Source organism: Xyrauchen texanus, chromosome 31 (genome assembly GCF_025860055.1).
Source record: "Xyrauchen texanus isolate HMW12.3.18 chromosome 31, RBS_HiC_50CHRs, whole genome shotgun sequence".
NCBI classification, from domain to species: Eukaryota; Metazoa; Chordata; class Actinopteri; order Cypriniformes; family Catostomidae; genus Xyrauchen; species Xyrauchen texanus.
This window is the reverse complement of record NC_068306.1, coordinates 9,004,982-9,029,209: the sequence shown is the minus strand read 5'-3', so window position 1 is coordinate 9,029,209 and position 24,228 is coordinate 9,004,982. Positions and strand designations below refer to the sequence as shown.

The following is a 24,228-nucleotide window of genomic DNA, read 5'->3' as shown; positions in this document are numbered from 1 at the left end:
GAGAAGTTTGTGTTGCGATAGGGTTCTCTTCACACACATTCATCGAACTTTATGGGTTAGATGCTTTGCTACTCCGGGCTCTTATGCCCTTGAGTCGACATCTCCGCTCATGCCTGAAAAAGTTTGTGATGCGGCAGGCTGGTCCTCTCTGCACACATTCATCAAATTTAATGGTTTAGATGTTTATGCTACTCCGGGCTCTTATGCCCTTGAGTCGACATCTCAAGCTCATGTCTGAGACCTCTCGTGTTTTTGTGAGTACACTGCACAACCGTAGGGGTCCGGACAGCCCCAGTGCAGCGGCGTGGGTATTGCGTTCCCCATAGCGCTTAGCAGCGCAGCATCATAGTGAAGCTTTTTGTAAAGGGAACGTCTCGGGTTACATGTGTAAACCTTGTTCCCTGAAAAAAGCGGAACGAGATGCTGCGCTTCTTTGCCGAACTGGGACGTCCCAGGACTGCTCTTCAAAAAGAAGTATCTGACGACACCTTGTGACGCATCCATTTATAGCATGGCATCAGGTGCATCTAATGATTACATCAGCCGAGGCTATAAATTCCGGTCAATGTTCAGCATCTCGTTCCGCTTTTTTCAGGGAACAAGGGTTACACATTTTAGTTTTGTATTCAAAATACCTGTATTTATATGAGCCACTTGTACTTTACATGTAGTCACTTAAAGGATTATTCCTGGTTCAATACAAGTTAAGCTCAATCAACCGCATTTGTGGCATAATGTCGATTACCACAAAAATGTACTTGGACTTGTCCCTCGTTTTCTTTAAAAAAGCAAAAATCTAAGGCACTTACAATGGAAGTGAATGGGGACAATCCGTTAACATTTAAATGGTTACTGTTTCAAAGTATAGCCACAGGACGTAAACGATATGCGTTAGTGTGATAAAGTCACTTATTAACCTTTTTTGTGTAAATTTATATACAATTTTGCAATTTTGTTGCCATGACGACGTAACAGTGTAAACCCTAAAACATTAAGTAATTATGATTTAAACAACATTACAGCTCAAATAATACACAAGTTTTAACAGATGAATTAATAGAATTGCTTTTGAAATAACAAGTTCTCATTTTTGCCTTTAAACGCTCCATAAATGGGCCCCATTCAATTCCCTTTAAAGTGCCTCACTGAAACCTTGATTTTTTTTTTCAATTAAAAAAAAATGGATGAGCTGATTTTCAATTATTTTTGTATTTTTGTGGTAATCAACATTACACCACATATGCTGTCGATTTAGCTTAACTTGTATGGAACCAGAATACTCCTTTAACATTGTGTTCTGGATATTTACTTGAAATGATTCACTGAATTACTGTTTGAATAGTCTGAATGACTTCCCGGGAATCACAGATAAAATGTTATTTGGATATTTCTGAGCAGATAAGCAAGGAGGAAATGAATACCACTACACTGAACTTCACTACACCTCAAGTATCGACAAACTCCACACCGGATTTCACAGTGCTCACCAATCTGGAAATAGGTTTTTATTGCATCAATTTCCTGTTTGGTCTTCCTACACATTCCTATATTTTTTGGCTCATTGTCACAGGAAGAGGAAGTGGAGTTGCATCAGAGTTCTTCATCCTCAATCTCTCTGTTTGCGAATTTGTTGACTGCCTGAATAGTTGTTCTTAGTACTGTCAGTTTGGTTTTCAAGTCTCATGTCAGCAGCAGCATTTTCTGAAGGCTTTTCCCTCACTGGTCGTCCTCTGTTTCAGTGTCTGATGTGTGTTGAGCGCTACCTAGCTGTGGTTTATCCTGTAACCTTTCTTAAATACAAACCTCTCAGATATAGAGTGATCTGTTCCACAGCAGCCTGGACAATTTGTCTTTGCTCTTGTTTGGTCTGTGGATTTACTATGGTCTTCAGTAGCATTGTACATATGTGGTTCTTATCGATTCAGTTCTTACTGGTCCCCTCCCTTCAGTTGTTTTGCCTTTCAGCCGTTCTCAGAGCTCTGAAACAGTCAGGACCAGGAGAGAGAGGGAGAGAGAAAACAAAGGACAGTCATGTGAAGAGAAGAGCATTTAATCTCATTCTTATAACTACTGTGAGCATGATTATTATGTATATTCCATATACTATCTCAGGATTCTTGACCATTGTGACCCAACAGTACATCTATACATTTTGGTTAATTGGTTTGATTTGTTATGTGCTGGCTGGTTTTGTTCAGCCTGTTCTGTACCTGCATAGCACTGGAAGACTCTCCTTCATCTGTTCACCATAAAACCTGCAGTTGTGACCTTTTATTAAATTACAACCCGTTCTCACTTCCAAAGAGTCAAATACTGCCACTTGTGAAAGAGCCCAGCACGTCAACAGGTTTACGCCAAAAGCACCCTTTGGCGTCGGTTTCCAACACATCCGGCTAAATGCTAAATACTAAATACACCAGCAGTCAGACAGCGCTCACTCTTTCAGTCATAGCGCTCGTTCAAAGGGAACAGTGTTTTCCTGAGGTAATGACAGAAAAACAGCATCTGGAGTTCTTCACACTAAGTAATGACAAACCTAGACATGATATGTATTATAATGGGCTTTTTTGACAATTTTACAGGTTTATTTAAATTCAGAGTTGTTAAAACACTGATAATGATCTTTAATCCTCGTTAATAAATTATACCCTTATGAAAAATACCCATGAATTTACTGTAGTAAAATTGTATGTAACCTAGTATCCATGTTTTTTTTTCTTTCTTTTTGGCAGTAACCAAGGTTTTAATACAATTAACCATAGTTTTACTACAGCTATGCCCAGCTAGTATCCATATGGTAACTTGGTTTTAGTAATAGTAACCATATAATTATATCTATGGTTAATTTTGAGGTTTTACAGTATATGTGGTTTTTACTTATAAATTTTCAAGCAGCCTAATCATTTTCTGTTTAGGCCCATAAATATATATATAAAAATTAAGTAATATTAAAGTTACTCATTTTATCCAAACAATTCTATTTAATGGGGTATCGGTTTTGGTATCGATATCGGCGAGATTGACCTAAAAGTACTTAGTATCGGATCGAAAAGAAAATAAGTGGTATCACCCATCCCTGTGCCTTAAACATTCAGCTCTCGACTCGTTAGAAACAAATAAAAAAATCGCCACCACCACCATTGGCCCTCACGTGTCTTGTGACGGATTACGATGAGCTCAGGTTCGGATGTATCTTTTGAATGAGATATGCGACCGGTCTTGGAATCACGGAGGGGGACGATTTTCAGCAATTAAACTCTTCGGTTTCACTCTGTTCCACGCACAATGCTAACGTATGTTTTGGAATTATTATAGTGCTTTTGTAGCATTTTTATTTAAAATGAATGATTGTGATAGTACTTTTATCTGCTTATGTCTTTAATATTGTTGACAATTGGTTAGGTTTAGGCGTAATGGTGGGATCAGGTGCTTAAATATATATATATAAAAAAATGGTGTAATGTAAATAAAAATTATTGTAGCTAAATTTACCCAACCCCATACCTAAACACAACCAATTATCAATTATGTTAAACACAAAACCTAATTCATGATTTATATAGTTGATAATTGGTTAGGTTCAGGAAAGAGGTTGAGTTAGGGGATCTAAAATAAGCAGCATGTTCATGTAATATGACCACACTAATATATTTATAAGTACAATAAAACATATTGCGGTTAAACACACGTAATATCTGAATATTGGCAGTGACGCCTCCTTTTTAGACTGCATTCACACCAGAAGGTGCTTTTGGCGTCTGTAGATTGACGCACTGGACTCTTGCACAAGCGGCAGTATTTCATGCCTCGGGAGTGAGAGCGGGTTGTAAATGAAGTTGTGAACCTTCTTTTACTTATTTATAACTTTTTTATTTGATTGTATTGGAAAATATCAACTGTTTTCTGTCTCTTTCCTCTAAATTATTGTTAGGATCCTGTGTAAATATCAGCCTGATCTCATGAAAATGATGTAATGGTGGTGACAGCATTGCAAAATGATATTACACGGTTGATTACATGCATCACGGCAGTTTTGAGGTAAAATGCCCACTGTTTTCACTTAAAGCAAAGGAAATCTCCCCCCAAACTGAGGTTTTTAAGGTTAATGCTCCACATGAGTTTTAAATCAACAAATGCTACCTCCCTACCCTTAAACCTTAAACCTAACCATTAGTGTCACAAAAAGCAATTGTGATGTGAAAATTGCAATTGTTAAAGAAACCATGTCATTTTGAGGTGTGTTTGTGGACTGATAATCTGTTGTTTTACTTGTGATTTGCATGAAAGTGAATTAAAGTCATTGTTGTTTTAACACCTGTAGCTTTTATTTCACCAGGAAACACCTGCAATATGTTCAACAAGCCACATAAATATCTTATACAAAAATGTCGGTATAGAAACGTGAATTTATGAGACCAGGTTGGTAAAATATTAATGGCACCTGTTTGCTCCATTCTAATGTCTGTGCAAACATACACGGCACGCTTCAGTCGCAGCATTAATTGTGATTTCTGTGCTGCATTTGCAGTGTGAAGAGGATTCAGAACATGTTAGTGGACACCTTTGTGAACTGTTTATTTATAGAGGTCCACCAACACATACTGACTTTTATTTGTGATTGTCTTGTTACAAACAAGTTTATTCTAAATGCGTTTATCAGATGTGGTTATTATACAGGTGCATCTAAAAACAATTTGAATATCGTGGAAAAGTTTCATTACACATAAAGTGAAATAATTAGAGCCTATTTTTTGTTGTTGTTGTAATCTTGATGATTACGGCTTACAGCTCATGGAAATTAATCATCCAGTATCTCAAAATATTAGAATAAAGTATTTATAATACAGAAATGTCGACCTTCTGAAAAGTATGTTCATTTATGAACTCAATACTTGGTCGGGGCTCCTTTTGCATAATTACTGCAAAAAATGATTGCTCCAATGTGAAGTTTTCACCATCAGTGATGATTTGAGGTGCCTTGTCATCTGCTGGTGTTGGTCCACTGTGTTTTCTCAAGTCGAGAGTCAATGCAGCTGTCTACGTGGAGATTTTAGAGCACTTCATTCTTCCATCTGCTGACAAGCTTTATGGAGATGCTGATTTCCTTTTCCAGGTTTGCTGAACATGGGCGGCTGTGGCTCAGTTAGTAGAGCGGGTCGGCTACTAATCGCAGGATTGGTGGTTTGAATACTGGCCCACACAACTCCACATGCCGAAGTGTCCTTGGGCAAGACACTGAACCCCAAGTTGCTCCCAATGGAATGCTAGCGCCTTACATAGCAGCTCTGCCGCCATTGGTGTATGTATGAGTGTATGAGTGTATGTGTATGTGAATGTGTCACAGTGTAAGGTCCTTTAAATACTGTTAAGGTTAAAAAGGTGCTATAAAAGTGCAGACCATTTACCATGGCACTGATTGGCTTGATTGACCAACCAACTTGCCTGAACAGAAACCCATAGAGAATATATGGGGTATTGTCAAGAGGAAAATGAGAGACACTGGACCAAACAATACTGGTGAGCTGAAGCTGCTATCAAAGCAACCTGGGCTTCCATAACACCTCAGCAGTGCCACAGGCTGATTGCCTCTATGCCATGCCACATTGATGCAGTAATTTGTGCAAAAGGAGCCTTAACCATGTATTTAGTGCATAAATTAACATACTTTTCAGAAGGTCGAGATTTCTGTATTATAAATTCTTTATCTATCTATTCTATTCAATCTATTTCCATGATATTAAAATTTTTGGTGATGCAACTGTAAGTGGTTGCTGTTGGTTTGTGATTTATTTTTCAAATCAAATACTTCACCCATCAATAACCCAGAATCCCCTTTTTGCATATCGAGGGTTGCTGCGAGAGATTATTGCATTAAACTTGACATCATATCGTAACACAATATATTTCTCTATCATAATTTAAAATGCTCGATTGACAAATTTGCTAATCAGATGTTCAATGTGTGGCACCTTTACTGACAATTGTGGTGAAGTAAATATAGCATAAAATATGAAGTACTTTCTACACCAGGGGTGTCAAACATATGGGCCACCAAGGATTCATCTCCAGCCCGCGGAAAAAAGTAATGTTTGAAAACATCCACGTTGATTTAGCGTGTAACTTGTGTAAGATGTATTCATACTATTATTTTATTAGCAACAGCAGAACAGATAAACATTTACATTTGTGGTGTTGCATGTAGCTATGTTATAGCTTGCATGATCCGTGGAATTTCTTTTAATTACGTGGGACATTCAGCACTTGCAGAGACACACGTATCAGCAAAAGGAACCATGTCTGAGGGTGACACAAGTTCCATGGCCACAGTGAAGTTTCCAACCTGATCTCATGAGAAGTCGTACATCATTTACAAGTTGGCTATTCCGTATGGTCTGCGCACAATGTTGTTTGCATAAACTCATAAGACTTCATCACATGCAAATTCCTGGATGAGTAACCGCAAGTTCTGCGCACGAGGCGTAAGGACATACTTATTAATAATGTGCCGTTAGCCAAACTCCTCATATAAACTTAACAAATCAGTAGTGTGTAAACATGATAGGAAACTGTTGTGAGTGTATTTGTCGTGTATTAGATGGAAACGATATTCAACGACGTCATTGGTTGTAGTGAAAGTCGTGGAAATTCAGACGAGTGCAGTCACATGATATCATATGAATTAGCCAAATTTAGAAATGTTGTACGAATCCTGATGATTTCACCATGAGAGTGTGTAGATAATATCACTTGATTCACTTCAACTAATTGTGTGTATATTTGTGATGTAACCTCTGGTTAATGAAATTAGTAAATTCTGTGTTTTCCTTTTGTTCAGAGTTTAAAATTAGCAACCACCAAACCCGCCAAATGTGGATATATTATGCGCAGTTTTGGGTTATTTCTGTGGCGGGCAACTTATAAAAGGTCTTAGAGTTACATTGACAAAAATGTTTTCAGACACAAAGACGTTTGAAGAAACACAGTTGACTATATTTTGAAGAACAAACAAAATAAAAGCCTTTGATGTGTGTAACTGATTCGCCGTGTATTCAGAAGCGCTCTGTCACCCATAATATATATATATATATATATATATATATATATATATATATATATATATATATATATATACACAGTATATATCATTTATAAATATAAACTTCAGCCCCCAGGCAATGTCGCTTGGTCCAATCATGCCCACGACCCAAAATTAGTCTGACACCCCTGTTCTACACTTAATATGTTTAAAGGGATAGTTTAACCAAAAAGCTGAATTCTCTCATGATTTACTCAACCCAGATGTGAAGGACTTTTTGCTCTGCAGAACACAAATTATGATTTTTAAAAGAAGATTTCAACAATTTTGGAGCTTCACAAATTTAGCTTCCATTTACTTGCATTTTATGGAACTACAGAGCTGAAATATTCTTAAAAAATATGAATTTGTGTTCAGCAGATTAAACATCTGGGATGGCATGAGGGTGAGTGAATTATGAGAGAAAGAACATTTGTGGGTGAAGTATCCCTTTAAGTGTGAACTTGAAAATAAAGATTTTAAGTAAATATTATTTATTCGTTTGTTATCTTTACAATGCATCATCATATATCAATCCTAAAGTAGAAAACAGTGTCATGTTATTTCATGAATTTTAGGAAATTTCACTGGTAAATAAATTAAGTACATTTTATTTAACTTTTCTAAACTGGCGTTCCAAATGTGCAATGGGCTTGAATAATTAATGAGTTTGCATGTTTCACTGTTTGCAAGTTGAATTACATCGTTTTATTGTTGATGGGGTTATGTTTGGTATCTTCTTGTGTGAAGTCTGAAATTCATTTTTCTTCTCAAAATTACCCGTTCATGCTAAATAAATAAATAAAGAATTCTGTTGATTGTTACCATCACCAAAACACATATGCACACACACACACACACACACACACACACACACACACACACACACACACACACACGGCTATCGAAATACACAAGTCTTTTGCATTTATGTAAATTAAGTAAAGTGTCTATCATGGTTTTATGTGTTTTTGTTCATGTCTTTTATTTTGGTAAATTAGTTCCATGCCATGTTTCTTCCTGTTTCATTGTCATGTGATCTTGTCATGTGTTTCCCATGTTCTTGTGTCTTGTTCCCATTGGTTCATTGTTTCATTAGCTTGTTAGCAGTCTCGTTATCTTGATTAGAGTTGTGTGTGTTCATTGGCTATCTTTGTCAGGTGTTTTTCCAAGTCCAAGTATTTAACCCTCATGTTTGCCATTGACAAGTATCATGAATGTATCATTGCTGGTGTGCAGCATGTTGTGTTTATGTTTGTTCTCACATTTGGATTAATTTTTGGGAAATTCATCATGCAAATAAAATGTACTTGAGTTTTTCGCTCGTCGTCTACCTGTGCATCATACTGTGTCCTAGAGCTTTAAACAAATAATAATAAAAGAAACAATTCTTTATTAAGGGAAATGGCTTTTTTTCTGTTCAGTGGTTTACTCTGACTATTTGTCTTCCTGAACCTGATCTTTTAATCAAATATATGCATATCTGGTGTTTTTTATATAATGTAAAGCATATGAATGCACATATATTCTTGTGAATGCTTTGAAGTCTGTCTACAAAATGTGATACAGAAATGTATATATATATATCCAGAGAGACTGGGCATTTACTATTCAAGGTGACAAAGTCTTTTGTTTTTATTCACAGAGTTTTAACCTCAACAATATGCAAAACTATGTCACTATGTTTATTTGTATCGTCCAAGGGGTTTGGGGCAAGTCAAATGCATTGGATAGTGAGTCAAATAGGGCTAAGCTGCATTTACAGAACTATATTTTGAAGACATTATGTAATGGTGTGTTAATTGGATTTAAATTTGGTATGGTGTTACAGACAGGGTTATATACATACGGGATTACTAACTTAGTCTGAATTACATGGTTCTTTGACACCTCTCTCTTTTTATAAATCACAGTTGCAAAATTATTCATATTTTGTGAGATGCTGAGTTGAGAAGACAAACAAGGAGGAAATGAATAACTCTGAACTCCATCATACTTGAAGAATCAATGAACACTTTTTCCTTTGAGCTACTGGTCAGCCTGGAATTATGTGTGTACAGCATCAAAAGTTTTCTTCCTACTCACTCATGTGTTATATGATTATTGTCAAAGGAACAGGAAGTGGAGTCACATTAGAATTCTTCAACTTTTCGGTCTGTGAGATTGTTATCTCTCTGAGCAGTTTGTTCTTGGTACTGTCAACTTGGATTCCTAGTCTCAATGCTAGCACTGTTTTTATTAGGACTAGTAATCACCAGTCTGTTTCAGTGAGGTTCTGTTTTTGTTGAGCATTACCTGGCAGTGGTCTTTTTTTTTTAAACTTAGCAGGGCTTCAGCGCTTTACACTGTGTCTAATTCACACATTCACACCCCAGTGATGGCAGAGCTGCCATGCAAGGTGTTAGCCTGCCATTGGGAGCAACTTGGGGTTCGTGTCTTGCCGAAGGACACTTCGGCATGTGGAGTCATGTGGGCTGGAAATCGAACCGCCAACCCTTCGATTAGTGGCCGACCCGCTCTACCACCTGAGCCACAGCTGCCCCTTTATGTCCCTGATTTACTTCATAAATCTTGCATTTGACTCTAAAAAATACATATCAGGCTCTCAATGTGTGCCACCTGTCTGAGGAATCAAAGTTATCTTCAAAATATTTAAAACATAATGCTAACATTTAAGGGTCAGTTGATAATTGTTTTGTTCAAATGTGCCTTGATGAACATTCAAAAAATAGTATAGCACAGTTTTAAAAAGTACAGTAAAAAAAACGTCATGTTATAAACAAGACAAGACTTTGTCAAAGAACAGGCTCGGCTCCAGCTTTAAGATGAAAGGTAGGCCATAGGATCCTCCAGGTGGGCCGAACCAGCCTGATCTCACATGGTTCTACTTTATGCAGTTCTTGTCCATCCTCTTCGTGCAATTGTTTTGCCTTTTGGCTGTTCTTATTTATAATCTTATTTTATCGGTTTCCTTTTTTTTGTTCTTGCTGATTTTGTGCAGCCTGTTCCCTTTTTGTCGCTCTCTCCACGTTGTGTCAGAGAAGCGACACTAGGGGTCTCTCTTGAGCACCGAATATACCTCTGATCTATGAAAAAAGGCCAATGAGAAGTTGGCAGTCAGTATTTGCATACTCCACCCCGGACATACGGGTATAAAGGCGAGGCAAATACTAGAGTTCATTCAGAAATTTTCTTCGGAGCTGATGGTTGTTCGCATGAAAACACACCCATTCCTGTATTCCTCTGACGCTACGGCATGCTGTTGGATTGAGGGCGCATTACAGCGGCGATTTTCTTCTTGCACGGCAGTGCATATTGCCCCTGGGCGCTTCGACAGCGCAGTATAAAACTCAAACGAGTAATTAAAAGTGTGATTTCCTCTAAAAGAGTGATTTTCTCTAAAAGAGCAAAATACACAGCGGCGTTGAACGTCCTTTTCAGGACGCGTCTTTATAAACTACCCCTGTGTAGTTCCTGGATGCGGTATAGTGCTCTCCGCTTCAGACGGCCACAGGCGTTGTATCGTGTGTCTGGGCAGCGATCACACCGAGGCTGCGTTTGTGGATGGTTCATGTTCTCACTGCGAGAACATGACCATGACAACGTTGCGGTTGCGGCTCGCTTTCAACCGAAAGCAAGCCACTCCAGCCGCCCCCCTCATTGCTCCTTCTTCCCACGGGATTGAGGACGGTGCGAGTGGCACTGAAGTGATTTGGGGATGTCAGCGGGTGCGGCTCCGTCGGGTACCCCCCCTCGGACCACCCATCCCCCGGCATGCTCGTTGACTCCTGTCCGTGCTCGAGGCAACAGCGGCTCGCCTCACAGCCAGCTCACCTATCCTCTAGAGCTAGAAGTGGATGAGCTCGCCGCTGCATCGGAGAGCGCGGCGTCTAACGCGGATAACTCCCTTGGGCTGCTGCCTTCGGGCCAGCATGCCCAAGCTGAGGATGACGCTCAGATGTCTGACATGCTTTCAAGGGCCGCCGCCAGCGTGGGCTTGGACTGGAACCCCCTGTCCTCCCCACAGCCATCGCAGTTGGATGACTGGTTCCTGTGGTCCAGGTGCCATTCACAGCCGCACCAACCCACCCCCGGGCCCGTTTTTCCCAGAAGTGCACGATGAGCTGACATCGCTGTGGAGGGCACCATTCACCACACGACATCACAAAGCCACACGCTCATCCGCTCTCGCTACCCTCGACGGCGGAGCAGCCCACGGGTACACGGCGATCCCCCCAGTGGATAGGGCTGTTGCACTCCATCTATGTCCCGGAAACCCTACCACCTAGCGCGGTCACCCTGTACTCCCTTCCAAGGCCTGTAGGACAACATCCTCGCTGACAGCAAAGGCCTACAGCACTGCAGGAAATGCTACTTCTGCCCTGCACGCCATGGCCCTCCTACAAGTCCACCAGGCCAAGGCGCTTAAAGAATTGCACGTGGGTAGCCCTGATCCCAACGTGCTGTAGGAACTGCGCTCAGCAACCGACCTCGCCCTCAGAGCCACGAAGGTCGCGGCGCAGTCACTTGGGCAGGCGATTGCCACCCTCGTGGTCCAGGAACGACACCTATCACTGAACCTGGTCGAGATGTGTGAGACCGACAAGCTTTGCTTTCTCGACGCCCCAGTCTCCCAGTTCGGTCTCTTCGGCGACACCGTCGAGGACTTCACCCAGCAGTTCTCCGCTGTGAAGAAACAGACGGAGGCGATATCACATATTCTGCCCTGCCGCAGACTGAGGATGACCCCCGGGAGGTAACAACAAGCTGCTCCACCTCAACCTCGGCCCAGCTCTCAGCAAACACGTCGAGCGCTCCGCAGGAAGCAAGGCTCCCAGGTGCTCCGGAGACAGATGACCCAGAGCCCAAGACGTTAGCTCCGGAGATGGTAAGACCACTCCGTCCCCCGGTGGAGGGCCGGGAGGAGAATTTTTCTTTAAAAACTTTTCATTTGCCGCTCCCCTTAACCGGGGCAGCAGTACCCAAATTCTCAATAAAAGAGCTATTTCCTTTGTCTCTGGGTCATCTGGCCCGCAAATGCCATTCTCACGGCACTCTGCCCCCAGATCTCAACAGTCCCAGCATGCTGGACGCGGCCCCAGGTCCGCCTTCAGCCCCACGACTGTTCCCCGGCCAGCCGGTTCTGACGAGTCCAGAGGATGCCATTACAGGACCTCCTCCTCAGTCACTAACCTGCCCCCTGCTGGATGTGCGGAGCAAGGTAAGTGCTTCGAGTCTTTTCTCAGCACCTCAGGTCGCTGCGTGCCTCTCACATTCCCAGCAAGCTCAATGTGACAACGGACGCACTGTCACGACAAAGCTTACCCAGTGTAGAGTGGAGGCTCCACTGATTTGGGAACGGTTCGGCAGAGCCCAGGTAGACCTGCTTTCCTCCCGAGAGACCTCCCACTGCCTGCTCTGTTACAGCCGAACAGAGGCTCCCCTTGGGGCAGACGCGCTGGCACACAGCTGGCCTGCGGGGCTACGCAAGTATGCATTTCCCCCAGTGAGCCTTCTTGCACAGGTGCTGTGCAAGGTCAGGGAGGACAAGGAACAAGTCACACTAGTGGCTCCCTATTGGCCCAACCAGGCCTGGTTCTCGAACCTTGTGCTCCTCGCGACAGCCCCTCCCTGGCAAATTCCCCTGAGGAAGGACCTACTTTCTCAGGGGCAGGGAACGCTCTGGCATCCGCATCCAGACCTCTGGAAACTTCACGTCTGGTCCCTGGACGGGATGCGGACGATCTAGCTGGTCTACCACCTACCGTCGTAGACATGATCAACCAAGCCAGAGCCCCTTCTACCAGGCAGCTTTACGCCCAGAAGTGGCGCATGTTCGCAGATTGGTGTTCTTCCAGGGCTGAAGACCCACAGAGGTGCTCAGTTAGGTCAGTGTTCTTATTCCTGCAAGAGAGGCTGGAGGGGAGGCTGTCCCCTTCCACCCTAAAGGTGTATGTCGCTGCTATCGCGGCTCACCACAACGCAGTAGACGGCAAGTCCACTTGACAAAGGTGGTGTTGTTGGAGCTGTGTTTTTAGATTTAGCAAAGGCATTTGATACAGTGAATCATAACTATTTAATGTCAAAACTTCAGAATTTTAATTTATCAGATGCTGCCTTGATGTGGATGAAATCATACCTCAGTAATAGAAGTCAATGCACAAGAGTGTCTGATAAATGCTCTTCATTTGCTAGCTGTCCTACGGGGGTTCCTCAGGGGTCAATTTTAGGACCGATTTTATTTAGTACTTATATTAATGATCTGCCTCAAGTATGTCCAGGTATAGATGTTATAATGTATGCGGATGATACTGTGCTTTTTACTCATGCAAGAACTAAAGAACTAGTTGCAAACAAACTGTCATCTGCAATGTTGAAAGTGTCAAATTGGTTGAATGAGTCTTGTTTGTCTCTAAATGTAAGTAAAACTGTATGCACGTATTTTACTGCACGAAAACAAAACTCTGTGAATCCAGATATCATATTTAATGGTGAAGCAATCAAATTTGTGACGCATGTTAAATATTTAGGAATAATAATAGACCAACACCTGTCTTTTAAAAAGCAAGTGAAAAGGGTTATAAATAAGGTTAAATTCAATTTGAATAATTTTAAAAGCATCAGGCACCAGCTCTCTGAATCAGCTGCACTTCTTTTAGTACATACTCTGATTCTACCTCACTTGTCGTATTGCATAACAACTTGGTCGCAAGCAGATGCAACTACACTTAAGCCTGTGTACTCCCTTCATAAACAAATCATGAAAGTGTTAGATAAAAAACCAAGGGACTACCACCATTGTACTATTTTGAAAAGGTTAAATTTTTTAAATATGAATAATTTTGTATTTTATACTGATGTGTGCCTGATGTACAAAATTATTCATAATCTTGCTCCACCCCCTCTTCAGGGATGCGTGACCCATAATGGAAGTGCAGGTAGGACTAGAGCATCTGCCAGGGGAGATTTGGTAGCGCAGTATAGAAAAACAGCCTTTGGGCAAAAAGCTTTTTCAGTTAGAGTAGTGGGGTTGTGGAATTCCCTACCTACAAACATTCGAAGCCTCAATAGCTTCTTAATTTTTAAAAATAAGCTTAAGTACTGGCTACTATCACAACAGATCTGCAACCACTAATGACTGTGTTGTACATTATCTGCTTTATATTCTGGTTTTAAATTTTATATTCTGTACATGTATGTATTGTGATGTTTTATGTGGGGTATATGTAATGTATGTTATTTTGTTTGTTTACCTGCCCAGGGACAGCAGATGTAAACTAGCTATTAGCTAATTCTGGCGCAATTACTTTTAATTGTGCATTGTCCCTGTAAAATTAAACAATAAAATGAAATGAAATGAAATGGTAAGCACGACTTAATCATCAGGTTCCTAAGAGGCGCCCAGAGGCTAAAGCCAAGCCTGCATATACGTCCTTTCCCTCGCTTGAGGTAAAAACTGTGCGTCTTTTTTCCCCGGAGATTTCACTCAACTCGAATCCCTGGTCAATTCCTCCCTAGCCCTCATGGGTCCGCAGTTCGGCGGAGGAACTTGCCGACCCAATCCACTGCGGGTACTCAGATCTACCCTGTACTGGAATAGGTGCTCCACAGAGTGAGGACTCCTACGCGGACTTCCCCTGTGTGTATTTTCCGTGATACGGTCCCCTTACGAGCAGACCCGTGTTTTCCTTGGGTAAGTTTCGGCTGCCCCCCGGTCGCCGTGTGTAGCAACTCCCCCCTCGCTGAGACTGGATCTACCACCGCACCTCTTCCACCTGTCGCCTAAAAACACATGTGATGTATTCACCACCTTACCTCCCCAGCTGGGTAGGGGTGGTCTCCGCAGGGTCTTTTCCCCCTGAAAGAATAGGAAATTGGGTAAGACCCCCTTCCCTCAGTGCGTGTAAGGGCCCGGCTGTCTATTGCTCTATGCGAGAAACATAGAGAGAAAAGAGGCCCAGCCAGGCTTGGCCCGTTCCCAGGTTGGCAAGCGTCGCCTTGTTCCCCTGTCTAGGTCAACCAGAAGGATTCCGACGACTTTTTTCTGCACCGCAATGGCAAACTCTCCTTCCTTTGTCAATCAAAAATGTGTAATTGTGTAATTATACAAAGTTAAAGTACTAAAACATCATTTACTCTATATAAAGACATTTAGAATTCTTCTTTTCAAAGAGCTCCCATTAATTAAAGCACAAATTACAAACATTTCTTTACATTCCCTATTGTTGTTACATTTCCCACTGAATAGTTATCAATCTCTTTTTTTCTTTTCATTTCTTTCTTTTATTGATCTTTTTTCACTTTAATATAAATACAATTCTGTGAGGTTTCAAACGTAACATTTTCCACAGGAATAAAACGCATTATTTCTGTATGTTCCTATATGTTCCAATGTTTACTCGGATGAGACCATCTGTCTTTTCAAACCTCATACTTTTGACTTTAAATATTTGCATATGTGGTATATTATGTGACATGCAGCATATAAAGCAATGCACGCATATCTTCATGATTGCTTCCAAGTAAGTCTACAAAACCAGGCACAGAGATTTATCCCCATCCAGAGAGACTGGGCATTTCCTTTTCAGGTGACAATCTCATCTTTTTGACAAATATTTGTTATTATGTTTTAATGTTAAAAAAAATAATCAGTAATGAAGCTGTGCTTAATCTGTATTGTCCAAGGTTATTGTGGCAAATTAATTGCACTGGTTACTTTATATAATTGATTAAAGTAGCTTAATGTTCTTTTCAGAATGTTGAGGTCATTTAATAATGGTGTGCTCTGACTATTTGGATTCCAATTGGGAACTGTAAATAACAGGCTGGATTATATATACTGGGTAATACTGATTACATAGTTCATTGACACTTCCTTCTTCTCATGAAGCTCAGTTGAAAAGATATACATGCTTGCGAGATTCTGAGCTAAGAAGATAAACAAGATGGAAATGAATACATCTTCAGTGAAATACAACATGCCTGAATCATCCACCAACTCCACAACTCATTCCATTGGGCTAATGAACAGTCTGGACATTGGGAACATGTGTATCAACAGCATCAACTTCCTATTTGGTCTTCCTACACACTCCTATGTGTTATGGCTCATTGTGAGAGGAGCAGGAAGTGGAATTGCATCAGGAATCTTCATCCTCAATCTCTCTGTTTGTGAGATTGGTAACTGCTTGAATAGTGTGTTCTCTGTTTTGTCATTTTGGTTCAAAAGTCTTTCAGCATTTGCCATGTTTTTATCAGGACTAGTCTTTACCGGCCGTCCTCTGTTTCAGTGTCTGATGTGTGTTGAGCGTTATCTGGCAGTGGTTTATCCTGTAACCTTTCTGAAGTTCAAACCTCTCAGATATAGAGTGATGTGCTCCACTGCTGTGTGGATCATTATCCTTGGGGCCTGTTTGTTCCGCATGTTTTGTTCAATCTCAATTAACTTGGAAATACAAACATGGTTCTACTTTATGCAGTTCTTGTCCATCCTCTTTGTGCAATTGTTTTGCCTTTTGGCTGTTCTCAGAGCTCTGAAGCAGTCAGGACCAGGAGAGAGAGGGAGAGAGAGAGGGAGAGAAAGAGGGGAGGAAAACCACATGAAGAAAAGAGCATTTCATATCATTCTAATAACTACTGTGAATATGGTTATCCAGTATCTCCCATTCGTTATCTCAGGACTATATGTTATTCTGACAAAACAGTACATTGTGGCACTTTGGCTCACTGGTTCGATTTCTTATGCGCTGGCTGGTTTTGTGCAACCTGTTCTTTATCTGCACTGCGCTGGAAAACTCTCCTGCCTCTGTTCACCATAAAACCTGCAGTTGTGTCAGTTATCTAAATTAAATTATTTCATTAATTGATAACATTTATTTTCGTATGGTACTCCCTCATCTCTTTCCTATAAGTTAGGGATTATGACACCAGAATTATCTTTGTACTGGGAGACAGACAGCTACATTTTGTCAAAATAATAAATAAATAATTATATTCAAATGTGTGTGATACATTGAAAGTGAAACTGATGTGGAGATTGACTGAGCAGGGAGGAAAATTTTAAGTAAAATAAAATAGGACATAAATATTGATCTGTTTTTCACCCACACCTATAACAGAAGACATTGATTTAACCAGTACTTTTATGTTGCCCTTATGTGGATTTTGGAGCTTCACAAATTTAGCACCTATTTACTTTATTACTATTTACTATTTTATGGAACTACAGAGCTGAAATATTCTTAAAAAATATGAATTTGTGTTCAGCAGATTAAACATCTGGGATGGCATGAGGGTGAGTGAATTATGAGAGAAAGAACATTTGTGGGTGAAGTATCCCTTTAAGTGTGAACTTGAAAATAAAGATTTTAAGTAAATATTATTTATTCGTTTGTTATCTTTACAATGCATCATCATATATCAATCCTAAAGTAGAAAACAGTGTCATGTTATTTCATGAATTTTAGGAAATTTCACTGGTAAATAAATTGAGTACATTTTATTTAACTTTTCTAAACTGGCGTTCCAAATGTGCAATGGGCTTGAATAATTAATGAGTTTGCATGTTTCACTGTTTGCAAGTTGAATTACATCGTTTTATTGTTGATGGGGTTATGTTTGGTATCTTCTTGTGTGAAGTCTGAAGTTAATTTTTCTTCTCAAAATTACCCGTTCATGCTAAATAAATAAATAAATAAAGAAAGAATTCTGTTGATTGTTACCATCACCAAAACACATATGCACACACACACACACACACTAACACGGCTATCGAAATACACAAGTCTATTTTTGGGATATTCATCATGCAAATATCTGGTGTTTTTATATAATGTAAAGCATATGAATGCACATATATTCTTGTGAATGCTTTGAAGTCTGTCTACAAAATGTGATACAGAAATGTATATATATATATATCCTGAGAGACTGGGCATTTACTATTCAAGGTGACAAAGTCTTTTGTTTTTATTCACAGAGTTTTAACCTCAACAATATGCAAAACTATGTCACTATGTTTATTTGTATCGTCCAAGGGGTTTGGGGCAAGTCAAATGCATTGGATAGTGAGTCAAATATGGCTAAGCTGCATTTACAGAACTATTGTTACGCTTGCAGATGAAGGCAGACGTAGAGACAGGATCTAAACGCAGTGTAACTTTATTAACACAGAGAAAACTTAAACAGACTAAACCAAAACAAAGGAAATACCCGCAATGGGGAAATAAACCAAAAACACGGAAAACATACGAGGAGTTTAACAAGAAGGATAAACATGCAAAGACCACAGAAACAGGCGTCCACAAACATCAACGATAGACAAGGGAATGGAGAACAAACAGGGTTTATATACACTGGAGACATGATGATGACAAACTACAATCAGGTGAGCACAATGACACAGGGCTGGCAGTGATGAGGGCCGGGGATCATGGGAAGTGTAGTTTTGGACAGAGACAAGTGAAACCCAGGACAGACAACAAGGGAATTGTGACAACTATATTTTGAAGACATTATGTAATGGTGTGTTAATTGGATTTAAATGTGGTATGGTGTTACAGACAGGGTTATATACATACGGGATTACTAACTTTGACACCTCTCTCTTTTTATAAATCACAGTTGCAAAATTATTCATATTTTGTGAGATGCTGAGTTGAGAAGACAAACAAGGAGGAAATGAATAACTCTGAACTCCATCATACTTGAAGAATCAATGAACACTTTTTCCTTTGAGCTACTGGTCAGCCTGGAATTATGTGTGTACAGCATCAAAAGTTTTCTTCCTACACACTCATGTGTTATATGATTATTGTCAAAGGAACAGGAAGTGGAGTCACATTAGAATTCTTCAACTTTTCGGTCTGTGAGATTGTTATCTCTCTGAGCAGTTTGTTCTTGGTACTGTCAATTTGGATTCCTAGTCTCAATGCTAGCACTGTTTTTATTAGGACTAGAAATCACCAGTCTGTTTCAGTGAGGTTCTGTTTTTGTTGAGCATTATCTGGCATTGGTTCATCCTGTAAACTTACTGAAGTTCAAACCTCTCAGATATAAAGTGATCTGTTCCACTGCAGCCTGGATTATTACTTTTGGCTCCTGTTTGTGCTAGCTTTATTTGGCTATTTTGTAATTATTAGAGTGTTTTATTTGGTAAATGGTCTTTTTTTTAACCTTAGCGGTATTCAGCGCTTTACACTGCATCTAATTCACACATTCACACACCAATGATGGCTGAGCTGACATGCAAGGTGTTAGCCTGCCATTGGGAGCAACTTGGGGTTCAGTGTCTTGCCCAAGGACACTTCGGCATGTGGAGTCATGTGGGCTGGAAATCGAACCGCCAACCCTTCGATTAGTGGCCGACCCGCTCTACCACCTGAGCCACAGCCGCCCCTTTATGTCCCATATACTATTTCAGGATTCATTATAATTCTGTGTTCAGTTGGCTGTCCAGTGGTTGCTATTAGTTTGTGGTTTGTATATCACATAAATACATTAATTACACAGCTGTATTTTTCCCCCATATTGATGGTTGCCACAGACATTATTGCATTCAACTTAACCTTCTATAACACATATACTTAGCCTACTGTAGTTTCTCTCTCATAACATTTTTAATGCTGGGTCTTCATGAATCTTGCATTCGTCTCTAAAAAATACATATCAGGCTCTCAATGTGTGCCACCTGTCTGAGGAAGCAAAGTTTTCTCTTTTTTTCAAAGAAAAAACACATACAATTATTAAAAAAGTTTATTTATTTATTATTACATTTTCAGCTTCTCTGAATTAATGGAAAAAGAACATATTGATTTTTATAGCCTAAGTAAAATACATTTTCTATTCAAATGCTTAGACCATCCATCTTTTTTAAACTTCAGTAGTTTTCCTTGAAATATTTGCATAGCTGGTGTTTTAAATTAGGGTCGCAAATGAAACCATGCACATATTTTGCTCTGAATCTACAACAAGCAGCACAGAAATGTATATACATCCAGAGAGACTGGGCATTTCATCTTCAGGTGACAAACTCTTCTTTTTCTCCTTATTGTATCCCTCAGTAAAATGCAACAATGTTACTGTCATTGTCAGGTATAAGGGTAAAATGCTTATGAAATAGATTTTCAGGATTAGCTATTGAGTAACATTTGACTGCCTTTTGTTTCTTTTAAGGTGAACAGATCCAAAGTTTACTTGAAACTCATTTGAGGAAAATCTGATATAAAATCATGAAACTTTCAATATGAACATAGGCTATGAAAGGCTAAAGGCTATACACATTGGTATGCTACTTTGCCAATTTTACATTGCAGTATGTGAACAACTGCCTTGCCAATTTTACCTGAAACTTATCTGATCTTTTTTTTCTTCTTTTTCTTCTTCAGATCACAGTTGCACATTTTCTATGCTGTATGTTTTGTGATCTTCTGAGCTGAGAAGACAAAAATAAGGAGATCATGAATAACTCTATTGTGAAATACAACATGGGTGAAGCATCCAAAAACTCCTCAACTCAATCCTTTGGGCTTTTGGACAGTCTGCAAGTTTGTTTGTACATCTTGAATTTCCTGGTTGGTCTTCCTACACACTCCTATGTTATTTGGCTCATCGTCACAGGAACAGGAAGTGGAATCACATCAGGATTCTTCAACCTCAATCTCTCTGTTTCTGAGATGGGTAATTGTCTGAATTGTTTGTTCTGTGTGCTTGATTATCTTACGCCACTCAAAAGTCTCAAAGCATTTTTATTTGGGCTAGGCATCACCGGCCGTCCTCTGTTTCAGTGTCTGATGTGTGTTGAGCGTTATCTGGCAGTGGTTCATCCTGTAACCTTTCTGAAGTTCAAACCTCTCAGATACAGAGTGATCTGTTCCACTGTAGCCTGGATTATTACTTTTGGCTCCTGTTTGTGCTAGGTGTTTATTTTAGGCTTTCTTTTATTTGACAGTTACATTTATGTATGGTTCTTCTTGCTGCAGTTCATAATCTTCCTCTCCATTCAGTTGTTTTGCCTTTCGGCTGTTCTCAGAGCTCTGAAGCAATCAGGACCTGGAGAGAGAGGGAGAGAGAGAGAGGAGGAAAACAGCATAAAGAGAAGGGCGTTTTACCTCATTCTGATAACTACTGTGAATATGGGACTCATATATGTTCCTTTAACTATCTCCGGATTCTATATTATAATGTCAGAACAGAACATTGATGAATCTTATTTTAGCGGTTTCATGTTTTTTGTTCTTGCTGGTTTTGTGCAGCCTGTTCTTTATCTGCACCGCAATGGCAAACTCTCCTTCCTTTGTCGATCAAAAATGTGTAATTGTGTAATTATGCAAAGTTAAAGTACTAAAACATCATTTACTCTATATAAAGACATTTAGAATTCTTCTTTTCAAAGAGCTCCCATTAATTAAAGCACAAATTACAAACTTTTCTTTACATTCCCTATTGTTGTTACATTTTTCATTTTAATATAAATACAATTCTGTGAGGTTTCAAACGTAACATTTTCCACAGGAATAAAACGCATTATTTCTGTATGTTCCAGTATGTTCCAATGTTTACTCGGATGAGACCATCTGTCTTTTCAAACCTCATACTTTTGACTTTAAATATTTGCATATGTGGTATATTATGTGACATGCAGCATATAAAACAATGCACGCATATCTTCATGATTGCTTCCAAGTAAGTCTACAAAACCAGGCACAGAGATTTATCCCCATCCAGAGAGACTGGGCATTTCCTTTTCAGGTGACAATCTCATCTTTTTGACAAATATTTGTTATTTTGTTTTAATGTTAAAAAAATAATCAGTAATGAAGCTGTGCTTAATCTGTATTGTCCAAGGTTATTGTGGCAAATCAATTGCACTGGTTACTTTATATAATTGATTAAAGTAGCTTAATGTTCTTTTCAGAATGTTGAGGTCATTTAATAATGGTGTGCTCTGACTATTTGGATTCCAATTGGGAACTGTAAATAACAGGCTGGATTATATATACTGGGTAATACTGATTACATAGTTCATTGACACTTCCTTCTTCTCATGAAGCTCAGTTGAAAAGATATACATGCTTGCGAGATTCTGAGCTAAGAAGATAAACAAGGTGGAAATGAATACATCTTCAGTGAAATACAACATGCCTGAATCATCCACCAACTCCACAACTCATTCCATTGGGCTAATGAACAGTCTGGACATTGGGATCATGTGTTACTACAGCATCAATTTCCTATTTGGTCTTCCTACACACTCCTATGTGTTATGGCTCATTGTGAGAGGAGCAGGAAGTGGAATTGCATCAGGAATCTTCATCCTCAATCTCTCTGTTTGTGAGATTGGTAACTGCTTGAATAGTGTGTTCTCTGTTTTGTCATTTTGGTTCAAAAGTCTTTCAGCATTTGCCATTTTTTTATCAGGACTAGTCTTTACCGGCCGTCCTCTGTTTCAGTGTCTGATGTGTGTTGAGCGTTACTTGGCAGTGGTTTATCCTGTAACCTTGCTGAAGTTCAAACCTCTCAGATATAGAGTGATGTGCTCCACTGCTGTGTGGATCATTATCCTTGGGGCCTGTTTGTTCTGCATGTTTTGTTTAGTCTTGCTTAACTTGGAAATACAAACATGGTTCTACTTTATTCAGTTCTTGTCCATCCTCTTCGTGCAATTGTTTTGCCTTTTGGCTGTTCTCAGAGCTCTGAAGCAGTCAGGACCAGCAGAGAGAGGGAGAGAGAGAGGGAGAGAGAGGAAACCACAAGAAGAGAAGAGTGTTTTATATCATTCTAATAACTACTGTGAACATGGTTATCCAGTATCTCCCATTCATTATCTTAGGACTATATGTTATTCTGACAAAACAGTACATTGTGGTACTTTCGCTCACTGGTTCGATTTCTTATGCGCTGGCTGGTTTTGTGCAACCTGTTCTTTATCTGCACTGCGCTGGAAAACTCTCCTGCCTCTGTTCACCATAAAACCTGCAGTTGTGTCAGTTATCTAAATTAAATTATTTCATTAATTGATAACATTTATTTTCGTATGGTACTCCCTCATCTCTTTCCTATAAGTTAGGGATTATGACACCAGAATTATCTTTGTACTGGGAGACAGACAGCTACATTTTGTCAAAATAAAAAAAATTATATTCAAATGTGTGTGATACATTGTTTCCTGCATTTTGATACTTTTTGCTCATCTGCTGCATTAAAAAAGTCTGCATAAATGTACTTTTCCTTTTTATAGTTCATGTGACACTTTAGATGTAATGGAAAGAGGGCTAAGAACATGTTTGCATTACGGGTGCACTAATATGCATTAATACATGCTTAATTTGGCTGTATCAGCATTTGTTTTAATGAATCATTAACTAATGATTTACAAAGATATCGTTATGTTATGACTTTACTTGTTGAGGCACATGACTATTAACTCATTATTAAGTCATTGTTGTAATTAACACATGCATTTGCAGTAATTAAGCATGTATTAATGCATATTAGTGCACCGATATTTGGTGGAAGATCAAATAAATGGCTTTGTCTCATTGTGGTAATTAACACATTAATTAACACTATTAGTTCTTATAATAATTTGTTAGGGAATTAATTCGTGATGACATATTTAATTAATAGCAATTCATATATGACTTATTACATTAATCAGACAGACTCTTTCTTAGTTGCTGATTTGGCAATCATTAATGAATGGCTTAGTTAATCATGAGTCATACATTAACTCAATATTATCTGTGCATTAGTTAAGCATGAATTAATGCTTATTAATGCACCCGTACTGTAAAATGGAGTGGTGGCGTAGTGGCTAAAGCACATGTTAATCAGAAGGTTGCTGGTTCGATCCCCACAGCCACCACCATTGAGTCCTTGAGCAAGGCACTTAACTCCAGGTTGCTCCGGGGGGATTGTCCCTGTAATAAGTGCACTGTAAGTTGCTTTGGATAAAAGCATCTGTTAAATGCATAATTTTTTTAATGTAAATGTAAATGTAAAGCGTTACTGTTTCATGGCAACCAACATGAATAATGAAGAATAACCACTGTCTTACCTAAAGCAGTAAATCCAACACTTGAACCTGCATCACATATGTCATCATGTGCTGTGCCCATCGACAATGCCAGAATCAACTTGAGATGTTTGTCAGA

The 24,228-nt window shown here is 39.5% G+C and overlaps 1 protein-coding gene and 3 pseudogenes across 1 annotated transcript; all 4 read left to right on the top strand.

Moving 5' to 3' along the window:
• The first annotated feature begins 1,413 nt into the window (after positions 1–1,413).
• LOC127624532 (chemokine XC receptor 1-like) lies at positions 1,414–2,252 on the top strand (annotated as a pseudogene).
• A 13,774-nt stretch (positions 2,253–16,026) lies between these two features.
• On the top strand, positions 16,027–16,893 carry LOC127624531 (chemokine XC receptor 1-like). The gene has a single exon (XM_052099311.1). The coding sequence runs from the start codon at positions 16,027–16,029 to the stop codon at positions 16,891–16,893; it is 867 nt and encodes a 288-aa protein (XP_051955271.1).
• Positions 16,894–20,532: 3,639 nt separating this feature from the next.
• On the top strand, positions 20,533–21,411 carry LOC127624530 (G-protein coupled receptor 4-like; annotated as a pseudogene).
• A 774-nt stretch (positions 21,412–22,185) lies between these two features.
• Positions 22,186–23,044, top strand: LOC127624529 (chemokine XC receptor 1-like; annotated as a pseudogene).
• Positions 23,045–24,228: the final 1,184 nt, after the last annotated feature.